Consider the following 12989-nt stretch of genomic DNA (forward strand, 5'->3'; position numbering starts at 1 on the left):
GTCTATGCTATAAATGGCGCACTTATCGAGGATACATTAATGTGTTTAAATGATAAATGTTTAATTTGCGCGAAAACCAAATTCTGGTACGTGCTTTTACCGAAAAAACGTGTTCAGGTAAAGAAAATAGCAATTGAATTTCAAGTCGAGACTTGCGGAGACTATGACGCAGTTTATTAACGGTTCGTGCGCAGAAATAATTAAAACCGAAATGAATTCAGGGTGAATAGTTTAGTGTACTGTGTTTGCTAATCCCAGGCTGTGAGCAATGTTTTTGATGTAGGCTTGTGATAGCTCGTCGAGTGTCGACTCGAGTCACTCGACGAGTCAAACAGTTGCGCAGGCGCTGTTGCAGAGTGAGGTTGGTTGTGATACAAGTCTTGGTACAACTTCGTTTCAAGGCTCTGACCAAGTTGTGAATAAGTGTTGTTCCGCAAAAATGTTCATACCCTAGGTGAATTTGAATATTAGTTTACGCTTCCTGTGCTTGGCCTTTACTTTAGAAGTACGTAAATTAAACATTGTGGCATTCAATTTTGACCCACAACTAAGTTCCCGTTCGCAATCGTGCAGGGCAAGTTAGCTGAAGCTCACTCGGTATTTTCACTGGCCGTAGATACTGCCAAGATTTCATGCGTTTCAGAGACATCTCATACTTCCTGCTCCCGTAGCTTTAAAAACTGTGCAGTTTCAACGGAATTATCGTTGTAGCTCATAATCTGGAACGTAAGCGTGTTCCTTCTTTAAGGTTAGTTGAAATTCTTCTGCTTATAAATGCGTGACGTCATTTTTTATTCCTATATTCTTTCGCCATCCGAGCGTTATTTCTTCCACTATTGCTGTAAATAATTAAATCTGACACTAATTAAACATTCATTTTTTACGCCATTCGCAACAGTACTGTTGAAATCTTCCGTCAAGTATACCTACTGAGTTCGAGAAGTGATAATTTAAATCTCTATTAGGAGCTGTAAAAGCTGCCTATAATGAATTCAATCGAATTTATTTTGTGCAAAAAAATGAAGCAGGTTTTTGTAGCTCATCCTGGAACGAGTCATTGCCGCGGGCAGGTCGTTCAGCTCATCAGGAAATGAATTAGCTAGCTGATGTTTTGGATGTGCCGCTAGCGCAATAACTGTAGCTGGGCGCTGAGCATGCCCGTTCATCTGCTATTTGAGGTAAAAATCGGACGCTTTAGTGAATAGTGATACAATTACGATTTATTCTAAAATTGTAAGTTACTCGGTAATCAGTCGGTAGTGGCAGTAATTAATGTGGCATGATTCACTTATTGAGCGAAAGTCCGTGGTTCGTGGCTGGGTGACACGTTGTTTTGCGGACGCTTTATGAAATGGAAAAACCCATAATATTAAAGTTTGCTAAGTATTATTATTGCTAAGTTGATTAGACTGGAAGTGATGAGCTTTATGCACTTCAGTACTAATTATCAATGATACCAGAGTTATCGCTAGCTGTTGGCCTTTAATTGAACCGATTCATGCTGAACAAAATTGAATAAACCCTGCAGGCGCAAGTTCGACAGGCTGCGATATTTTTTTTTTTCGTTACGCAAGCCTCAAGAGGAATTTGTGGCAAGAATACTACCGTTTTTATTGATGGGCGGCAAATTCAGTGCAAAAGTGACTCAACATTAAAGTCTCATTGACAGTGGTTCTTGACTTCTTGTTTTCTTGATCCGCCTTGTTCCATTCGGCAATCTGACATTGTGGCTTGGTTTGCTCTGCGAAAATATTCTAAATGCAAAGCAAATATCGTAGAACAACACGAAAATTTGCTTAGTTTGGTAATCTTTACACAAACCTGGGGTAAAACTTATCCTTATCAGTCAATCTTGTGGCTTACTTCAGACTTCAGTGATAGTCCAACTGAACGCATTCAAGTTGTCCGCAGCTCGTTTTCGTAACATCAGTGTTCTGTTCAAGATACGCTCCTTCACTATGCGTTATTGTCATTTCTCGTATGCTGACCTCGATAATGTTTATATATGGCCTCCCCTAAGTTCTTAGGATCCTCTCTATTCTTTGCTCTTGCGTATCGATCGGTAAGAACCTTCAGCTGAAGCTTCAGTGACGTCACGTGCGTGAGTCGCTCCACTGCCGTTCTGTTTTAGATCCTCTGGCCAGTAGTTGGATGGAATAGCCTAACGCTGAGCAGTAAACTCAACCACTGCTGGCCAGTAGTTGGATGGAATAGCCTCTGTCTCTTATACACATCTAGATGTGTATAAGAGACAGGACCGTATTCTAATGCGTACGCTGTATGTGCAGACCGTATTCTAATGCGTACGCTGTATGTGCAGACCGTATTCAGGCGTACGTTGTTTGTGCAGACCGTATTCTAATGCTTACCCCGTGTGTGCAGACCGTATTCTAATGCGTACGCCGTACATGCAGACCGTATTCTAATGCGTACACCGTATGTGCAGACCGTATTCTAATGCGTACACCGCATGTGCAGACCGTATTCTAATGCGTACTACAAGCACTGGGAGCGCGGTGTATACGCTTGCGTGGTCTGTGGCCAAGAACTCTTCCAATCTCAGACCAAGTACGACTCCGGCTCGGGCTGGCCGGCCTTCTACGACATCATCAGTTGGGACAGAGTGACGCTCAAGCAGGACTTGTCCCATGGTGAGTGGTGGTCTTATGCTAGTGTCTCATTAGACCCGGCCTTTGGTGCGACGGTGTCTCACATGACCCGTCCCTTGGTGTGCCGGTGTCTCACATGACCCGTCCCTTGGTGTGCCGGTGTCTCACATGACCCGTCCCTTGGTGTGCCGGTGTCTCACATGACTTGTCCCTTGGTGTGCCGGTGTCTCACGTGACCCGTCCCTTGGTGTGCCGGTGTCTCACATGACTTGTCCCTTGGTGTGCCGGTGTCTCACATGACTTGTCCCACAAAGGCCGATGAATGGCCTGCGGTCAAGCGGTAACCCCAAGGCCGCTATCATCACCCACGCATAACTGAGAACCATTGCGCACTCTAGCCTATGTAAACTAAAGTATTTGTTAGCCTCCCGCTGCCTTTGTGTCGCTACCAGCTTCCACTTTAGTAAACAACAACGAGAAAGTGTAGCGGGTACAATATTTGATAAAATTTGTATCAACAGTAAGCATAGCACCGATCTGGACGCTGACTTAGGCATGGTGAAGTTATTTTTGTATTGAACGACTCCACGAATGATTCCTAATTGGGGGATAAATTGTACGAAAATTTGAACGGTTGAATTTTGAGTGGGTGATGCGAGTGGCGTGGTGCGTCCGCCTGAAAAGGGTCGACACTCTTTTCTCAATACTAAATAATCAAGTACAATACTTGATCAACAATTCGCTAATGCCAATTCACGGCGATTGATGAGGATACACAATGTTTATTTTCATTTTACACTTACAATGACAAACTAATTTTCTGGGATGAAATTAGTCAAACAAAAGTAGCCAGGTTGGCATTGTGGTTAGATTGAAGCCGAGAGGTGCGGGTTCTATATCAGCTCTGTGCGCCAGTTTCTGGTCAGAATCGGCGAGGAGGCCGGGCGATTAAGCACAGCAAAATTGGATTAATGAGTTGCGTGTGAGACCGCAACAAGCTGTGAATGTTATGCTATGTTAAGAATCGGATAAAGGCCTGCAGCCTAATAAACGCTGAAACCGGTATTATTATCATTATTATTATTATTATTATTATTATTATTATTATTATTATTATTATTATTATTATTATTATTATTATTATTATTATTATTATTATTATTATTATTATTATTATTATTATTATTATTATTATTATTATTATTATTATTATTATTATTATTATTATTATTATTATTATTATTATTATTATTATTATTATTATTATTATTATTATTATTATTATTATTATTATTATTATTATTATTATTATTATTATTATTATTATTATTATTATTATTATTATTATTATTATTATTATTATTATTATTATTATTATTATTANGGCACTGATGACGCGCTGATATGACTCTAATGACGCGCTGATATGACACTGATGACGCGCTGATATGACTCTAATGACGCGCTGATATGACACTGATGACGCTCTGATATGACTCTAATGACGCGCTGATATGACACTGATGACGCGCCTCTGCACTCATTACTCTGTGTTTACTCTGAGTTGTGTGCGCAGGTTCTGCGTCAATTCGGCGTCGCTGAGCTTCAGTTCCACCGAAGAGGAAGTCAGTCGAGGCGGCGCTAATGAACTTGATCAGCAGCCGCGTTATGACGACACGGTGAGCTTGTGATGTGTGATAATTCTTTCTCATGTGCTGCCAATGACTAACGTTTGGAATATTGACTATTTATCACAGTTAGCTTTCTTTAAAGAAGGGAAATTGTGCGTTTTGGTGCGTTGGAAAAATTTCTGTTGAATTTTGTTTGTCAAACACCCCGGATTACACCATCTGAAACACAATGTTAAATTGCCCGTTGATCATTTACCCGATTGTAATCTCAATGAATAAAAACTTGCGCAATGAACATGAACTTAACTTGTTGGCAATTTCGTCTGTTTCCAAGTTTTTCACTTGTAATGCTCGCTGAAATAGCCGAACAATACAAATTGTCGACATTTATTATTAAATTTCTTTCAGCTGGCCCCCTTGGTGCACATGGCGTCGCCCAGCAACTCGTGCTCGCTAGGAGCGCGATTGTGCTTCAGAGTTCCTGCAAACATCGACGGGTGCGACAGCCCCGCGTCGCGCACCTGAGACAGGGCCCCTTGGACTAGCTTATTCTCCTTCACGCCCGGCAGACGCGCCCCTCGGGGGGAGCAGCCTCCGCCTCACGACCAACAGCACGCGGAGTCAATGATCTCTCAGACGACGCCGTCCGTCATCACGGACGCTCCTGCCAGGCAGCCCAGCGTTGGCTTATGCCCCCCAGCTCTGAAGGCAAAGAGCGACCGACCTCTGCACGGTGTCCTCAAGAAGACTACATTAGATGAGGATGCACTCACCCTGCCCACTGGTGAACTCAGCGAGGGAAACGACTCGTTGAAAAGCTTGACGTCATCTGAATCAAGTCCTTCGAAATCTTTAAAGTCTAACCGTCATGTTAGTTTCAGTGCTAGTCCAAGCGTTTACCCCATCACAAACATGTCAGAGTACAACTCGTACGACTCCTCATCATGCTTCAGTCGAAACGTTCTATGGGGTGACCAGGCGAACGTCTGCGGTGATCCCGAAGAAGCTCCATTAGTTCAAGTTTGTAAGCTAGTTGACCTCGAGGCTCAAGTATGCGTTAAAAGCAAGGCTATCATAACCTACACTCCTACAACTTGTGCCGTAGAAACTCCTCGCAGAGAAACAAAGGCTGCAGGCAATAGAATACTTTCTAATGCAGATGGAATGGAAGAGAATTATCTGGCAGATCGTCGGTCCCGACACTTAGGAATCGAAAACAATGAAAGCTCATCCATACCGAGCCTTCCTTTAACAAGCCCACCACCAACCATCACCAAGCTGACTGATGCCGAGAAGTTTTCTGATACCGAGTCAAATGCTTCAAGAATATCACAAATCAAAGAGCGGTTAACCCAAAAAGTGTCCCAGAACTTTATAAGTGGAAGCTCTCTGTGCAGTTCTAGAACTCCAGGTAGGATGTTCGACTCTGAAACAGTAGCTGATAAAACTCGCTCCAGCTCACATGTTCCTAGTTCTTTTACCGATGTTGCCGGTGCGCCTTACTCGTCTTCGTCTACCACGCAGTCCAGTACTAATGTCATCCTCAGCTCCGTGGCGCCCACGAAGCTCGTCGGCTCTACGAGTATCATGTCTTCTAGAGGAGCAATAGCCTCCCTCGCACTACCACCTAAAAGAATAACTTTGAAAGACGTTCGTTCTACATCAAAAATCAAAATCGAAGCCCCCAAGCCAAAATTAGATCCTTCTAGTGTCAAAGTTTCATCTCTAATTTCCCCCAAGTTGTACAACGAAGAGAGCGATTTCAACCTTACTTCTCCATTGACTTTTGAAGCCCACGGCAACTCATTCACTCATGATATGCATGGCAGTAAAAATTCTTTACCTGACGAAATGAGTACTGTTGCATCAACCCGAAACGAAACCCCTATCACATGTATGTCGACAACGTCATCTACTTCTGCTAACAATACCACTAAATTTGTTACTCTTGAGGGTGAGTCTGTCCCTGTCGTAAGACCTCCTTCCATCGATTCAATCAACACAAACAATTCGGATATGAGTGCGTATTTAGAAGAGACAGATGGCAGTTCTAGTTTGTGTCCCAGCAGGACAACGATGTCGAATGATGTCAGTATGGAGAGCATTCAGCTAGTATCTCCCTCTGCAGAAACTTGTGTCGTACCTACTTCAATTCGTCCAAATCTAGGAATTGACGTATCTTCAAGCGTCGTTGAGGAACAGACTGACTCGAAACCTGCTCTACAGAATGTAAAGCCCCTAATACCAGATAATGTACCAGTTGACAACGAGCAGTATTGCATTCAGTCAGAATCCAACGGAAATAAAAGAATGGAACCAACACGAGTGAAGAGTGATGTTAATAACGCTAATAATCACTCACTTATGCGTCATCTTGTCAAATTGACTTCTAAGATCAAACCGGGCAGCTTTGACTCTAACGAAGATGGGTCTGATCAGAGCTGTAGCGAGGCATACGTAGAGGCCTTATCACCTTCCGAAGTACCCAACCTTTGCTATTCAGGACAGAGCACATCAGCTAATATTACTGTCAGAAACCACGACAAGGCACCTCAAAATCCCACGATACATGACCGATGCTCGCTTGACGGTAGCTTCACATCGTCACTCGAACGCGCGAGGTCCGTTCAGGATTCCGATGACGACGCATCCTATGGTTCCTTTTGTTCGGCAGCGTCGCCTGGTGATGTAAAGTTCATCCATGATGACTTGAAATCCAAACAAATCTTATCTTCAGAAGTACCAATTAATAACGATCCTGGTTCACAAATATTTAGCACTCTTCAAAATACTAACGTTATAAGCATGGTTTGTGATGGCGCAGGAGTTGACATTAATAAACCTCCCAGTGAAGTGAGCGGCCACAACTGTGTCGGCGGTGAAAGTGTGAGTTCCACACTATTTAACGACTCGGTAAATTCAGAAGAAAATTCCTCCGATAGACCTGCATCTTTGGATGGTTGCAATGTCGAGATTTGTGACGACTTGGACTTGAGCGAGTCCCTTTCTTCTATTAGTCATAGCTCAAAGATTGCAAGTATTAGGAATGAACTGATGTTTGCTGACTCTGCTGAAACTTCGGAATGTTCAACAGCTTCAGGACAGGTTGTTTCAGACGCCGACTCTTCCATTAGTGAGGCTTCAGGCAATCTTCGCACACAAAGCTTCAGCGAGGCTATCACGTGCGCCAATTCGAAAGTGAGTAAAGTTTCTAATATCGTGAGTTTATTCAGTGAAGTAAACGGCTGTAATGTTGATACTGACCTCAGTAAATTGAGAGGGAAACCCAAAACTGTTAAGCTGCGTACAAGCATTCCTATCGCTTCGGCGAATGATGGTGCCCAGAGCAGCACCTTCAGGTGCATGCAGGCTGATATGAACGTTCCCGGGAACACTAATTCTCTCTTAAAGTATAAGAAACGGAAGGAGTTTTCTAGTCGCAAGGCAATGTTTGAAAACTTGGAGAAATGTCGTAGTGCTGCCCCAACGTCCGATCGGAAATGTGACAATGTTTTTGCAGCTAGGAAAAGAACACTCAAGTCCAGTGGTGCAATGAAGAATGATAACAAAGTGGAAAACAGTTCTACCGCAAACATAAGTTGTGACTCTGATGTTGTAAAGAGCAGCTCAAGTTGCACAAGCTCTATTCAATCGTCCAGCATAGATTCCGAAAAAGATGTCACCGATCTATCCGATCACAGGTTGAAGAAATGCCATCGCAATAAATTGTATATAACCCCGTCCAATTTAGATAAGAAAATAAACATTTCTCAATCACGAAAAGAAAGTCCGAGAATGGCGATAAGTGCTGGCCCTGATAAAGCCGGGACATGTCCAGCGGCCAACAATCACGATCAAGAACGCATCCAAAAGGGCATTAAGAATTATTCTTTTAAATCCAAGGATGTTCATTATAGCTTTCCTCCGAGATTGATTTCGAGCGACTTGAAAGGCGATAACTTTAATTTTTCTACTTTGAAAAACGATGGTTCAAAGAAGTCCTGCGACATCCAAAAACCAAAATCAGCCGGAGGAAATCCATCTATGGAAGTTGGTCCTGCGGCTCATGGACATGGCATCTGTTCCCCCGGATCTCAGCGAAGGACGCGGCCAACGGTCCTTCGTGCTAATCCACATGACCGGTTCTCTGCGAGTGATCTTTGTTCTGACAAGACAAGCAGGGTCAAAAAATCCTCCAAATATCCTAAAAAATTATCAACAAACTTGTGTCCCTCTAAGGCGATAGCAAGCCATGCAGAAAATACCACCGAGACGTTACCCAGTGGACAAATTATCGGTGACACGTCCGCTGCTGGAGCAGCGTTTGAGGGAAGCTCACTCGAGTCGGCAGCGCACAGCCGCAACAGGTTGCGTATGAAATCATCTGCTCCATCAACCCATTCAGCTGCAGAATCAAGCTGTTTTTTACCTAGTAAAAGAAGCATTGAGCAGTCTATGCCCTCGAAGTCTTTGAAAAAGAACCTCTACGCTGAAATGTCGAATGCAAGACCTGACGACGTCAACGTTGATACACACGAAACTCTTGGCAAACCAAGTGGCTGTTCGCGGCAGCACGGGGTTGACGATAAACCAGCTACCCACCTCAGCTGCAGCGAGTCTAGCGAGGTTACGAGCTCAGAGTACTGCGAGCTGACGCAGCTCATCGAGCATCTGGAAAGGGAGCACGACGAGCTCCAACTTCGCACTCGAGCTGAGCTCAACAAGAAGAACTTGGGCAAAACCAAGAGAATTCCGCGAGTCAAAAACCTCATTTCAAAATTTGAACCGAAATAGCTTTCGCAGGAGCCGAGTTTGTGTCAGCCCGGCACCACCAAGTGCCTTCGTGTAAGGCCGGTGTCCAGGTGGTCTACCTTGCCACCTGCCACCCTTTAGTGTCGCCGAAGTTAGTTGTATGCATAAGTACTGTAGCTATGAAAAATTTAATATTAGGCTGCTGCGCTGCAATAGATAATTCATTAAAACTGTGAAGTGTGAGGTTTGCCTGATCGAGGGATCCATGTTGGTCTTATATTATCTTCCCTCCGTCTGCAATGACAGACCGCAAAAGCCTCAATAGGTTTCGATGGTCGCGTCGGTAACATTTCGCTCTCGCCGCTGACTTCCGGTCTCATAATTTACATATTCATTGATTATTCGCGAGAATGATCTTTTTACCGAACCACATTGTTTTCTTTAAGCTCTCGCTCTCGTAGACTTAATCGTCTGCCTACGTTCAGCAATATTGTGCAATTATATTACCGTTGCTATTAGTTTTTATGCAGCTTCTCAACATATTGTGAAATGGTTTTGTTATTACTACGGTTAGCCGTTATCTGAAATGATCATAATTTGTACATGGATAGTTAAATTCGAAACCACTGCTCTATCACGTATAAGCAGGTGTTCTTTACTTCGTACTATTTACTTTTTTTAGCATTTAATTTAGCATTATAATACTAATCTGTGATTTTATTAAGTGCGCTCCCGCAGTTGGCATTTTCATTTGAACTGCGACCGAGTCTTGCAGGGACAGGAGCAAGCCACCCTCACCTCAACACACTTTTATATATGCATATGTCCATAAATTTAACATTAAGGTTTCTTATATCAATTTCAGGAGTGATACAAATTTCACTACGTAAGTATCTTGAGGAGTTGTAGCGAAACTTGACCCGAGTTGTGCTCCAGGTTAACCTATAACCGCATACTCGTTGAAAGGCGCTATGAAACCTGACTGTAAATATGAATTTTCAGTTTAATTTGCATGTACGACATATGAGTGTGATGAACACGACGCGTGAGTGTGATGCGCATGAGATACCTTATCATAATTATTGATGATGCAAATAACGATGTTCTACGTCAGCGTGGTAACCGCGTCATGTTTGTAACGTCACTCTGACGTCTCAACGTCCGCTGACGTGATGTAACAGAAGGCGTCATGAGGTATCAAGAAGAGACGTTTGATGCATTGCTGTGTCATATGCAGTCATATTACTTCACTATAGCGCTAACAGCGACAGTTCTTTTCATCTAATTATTGAGAGATGCTATTTTCTAAAGCGCCTGAGCCCGGTACCACTCCGGCTTTTTACGACTTTTCCTTTGACGCGTCCTGAGGGCTGCTATTCAGTATTAAGTGTTTTTATTTACAATTCTACGGTTCCTATTATCTACAGCTCTACGGTTCCTCCGCGTGCTGATCCGTTCGTATTTAAGTTGGATATTTAAACAGCCAGATGTATCTACTGTGGTGTATTGAATTTCGTGAACATTGAAGACCATTCAGTTTATATATTAAAACTGATGATGTACGAAAACCGTTCTTGGATTTGTGTCAAGTTGCGGCTGTGGCTTCCTCTACTGTTATTCAAGTTATATTTGCGTCTCTATTTCAGCCCAATTCTTCAGTATTACGGTTTGATGGCGGACAACACCGAAAAATCGTTTTAATTCTGACTGAATAATCGCCGGTATCAGAAAAATATGGCTTAGTCTATCAGTTTTTATAATCTTCTTGCTCATTTGCAAATTGGTTTAGTCGAGTGTCTTTGGTTGTATAAACTTTAAAGCGTTCGATGCGATTTTCTCCTTTAGCCGTCTTCTGTACACCCTTGATTTCTGTACATAACACCTGCCTGGCGCTGTGAACAACATCGAGCATCGTGCATATGTGGGTTAGTCTTTGCCACCGCGTGAATGTTTTGTATGAATCACGCTCTCCTAATCATCATACGCTTCTTATTGAATAATATTATGTATCTAAGTAAATGATGAAGTGACAATCAAGCGGTCATCATTTAATTTAGAATCTCCCACGTTTTGCCCGGAGTTCTACTCCCAAATACTTCCTTTTACATTATCTCCTTCACAATATCCTTTTCGCGAATCTCCCATTCACGGTCTCCCTTTAGCGTTCTCCTTTCATGTTCTCTCTTTACAGTATCGGTGAGCCTCACCTTGTGCATCTCGAACGGGGCGAGGCTCCAACACAACAGAATTGCAATGCAATGCTGCTCTTGCCCCCATTCAATTTATTGCCCTGCCTGCCTTGACTGAATTTTCGTCCAGAGTCTGTAGTCGGCGCTCACCTTCATTTAATTCATCTTTGTTTTTATTATTTGAAATTCGCCCTGCCTGGCGCCACCGAAATATTTTGATGTAATTCGTTGATGCATCAGCAATAAGCAGCGCATGGTAGCAGCGTGTGTAGTCACGTCACTGCACAACTTGCAGTCTGACGGTAGCGTTAGACGTGTGACGGTGTTAGACGTGCAATAATGTCATACGTGCGGTGGTGCTGGGCATACGATGGAGTTAAAAATGTGATGACGTTAGATGTGCAGTGGCGTTCGACATGACAGATGATCAATCGAAGTCCTAGCTGGCCCGAGTTGTGTCCAGGCAATCCATGAGACTCGGTCATCAGTATTTCTCCTGCCAAATAATGCTTTAACGAATTGAATTACTATTTACTTTGTTATGATATGGTTTATTTTTCTACGACGTGTTGCTCTTCTAGTCTTCGACGTTCCTCTAATGTATTTCCGTTTTATCCGTCTGTGACTAAATTTGTAACTGTTTTCACTAAGCAAATTTTATTTCTTAGCAATTATTTCTAGTAGACTTAGAACTTAGATAGCTCGAAATTGCAACTATCTCTGAACGCTCTGAGATGTTTTCTTTATGTATCCTAATTTAACTGTAAAATTGCATTTAACGTATTTTCTACGATCTTAAGATAAATGTATCATTCAAGTAGCCTTGCAGGCCGAAGATTGCCGTGCGGCAAACCGAAGTATCAACACAGTCCGCAAGTGACGTTAAATTAGAAGACGATTGTTTTAAGAAAAAATATGTTCACAGAGTAAAGACTTTAGCGTGGCTCTTGCAATTCGTGTCGAAGAACGATACTCCATCAAAAAAGTTATAGAATAAGTCTTAGCGGCATCACGCTTGGAGGAAAGAACCAATTTTTCGAGTTCTGTCACAGTCGCTCTTTCTGAACCTGTCATATGTATATCAGCGCATTATTATCTTAATAATTGACATTTTTCTATTACTGTGATTTTATGCATGACATTTTCATTTGATGCTTTAAATATAACGTAAAGAGATCTGCTTGTATCTTTTCTGCCCTATTAAATGATCAAATAAAGCCTTCAACCTTGACCTCACTAGGATGGCTGCCCAGGCCCAAGAGCTTGAGGGTGCAGTCTGTCTTATTAAAACTCCGCCGTCATATATATGTATATGCAATAGCTCTACTTGTCAATGGTTTACAATTATCAAAATTAGACCAACTATCGTAATTTATTGTTGGTTGCTGAGTGCAGTAATTTGTTTGAGACGCCATTATTCATTTGGAGTTGCCAAAACGGGTGTGCAGCAGGTGACAGAATCAAGATTTAAACCGTCTAACCTCTGTTATTTGATGGTGCACGTTTGATTTATTTCGAACTATACCGCCATGAAAAACAGCTGGCAAAAGAATATTTTGACATAGACTTTGAATGCTAAACGGGGAGCTATATGGAATGTGGATTCACGTTCCAAGTGAGTTTAGATTATGTTTAAAACAAAGTCGTCTCAAACAATACAACTTGAACAAGTAACCAAGTTCCATTGATATGACACGTGGAAAAATAGTTGCATCAGTGTCACTAATAACTGATTTTTGATACATATGACACGTGGAAAAATAGTTGCATCAGTGTCACTAATAACTGATTTTTGATACGTTTCTCCG

General features: G+C 42.4%; 2 protein-coding genes across 2 annotated transcripts; both read left to right on the top strand.

The window, feature by feature from the left end:
• Window positions 1-2470: 2470 nt before the first annotated feature.
• Window positions 2471-4765, top strand: LOC108669400 (peptide methionine sulfoxide reductase MsrB-like). Its single transcript, XM_018156721.1, has 3 exons — window positions 2471-2736; window positions 4186-4288; window positions 4649-4765. The coding sequence occupies exons 1-3, from the start codon at window positions 2471-2473 to the stop codon at window positions 4763-4765; spliced, it is 486 nt and encodes a 161-aa protein (XP_018012210.1).
• LOC108669413 lies at window positions 4191-12358 on the top strand. The gene is made up of 2 exons (XM_018156735.1): window positions 4191-4288; window positions 4649-12358. The coding sequence occupies exon 2, from the start codon at window positions 4865-4867 to the stop codon at window positions 9032-9034; it is 4170 nt and encodes a 1389-aa protein (XP_018012224.1). The 5' UTR covers window positions 4191-4288; window positions 4649-4864; the 3' UTR covers window positions 9035-12358.
• Window positions 12359-12989: the final 631 nt, after the last annotated feature.

The sequence above is a fragment of the Hyalella azteca genome, unplaced genomic scaffold, assembly GCF_000764305.2.
Source record: "Hyalella azteca isolate HAZT.00-mixed unplaced genomic scaffold, Hazt_2.0.2 contig3354, whole genome shotgun sequence".
Classification (NCBI taxonomy): domain Eukaryota; kingdom Metazoa; phylum Arthropoda; class Malacostraca; order Amphipoda; family Hyalellidae; genus Hyalella; species Hyalella azteca.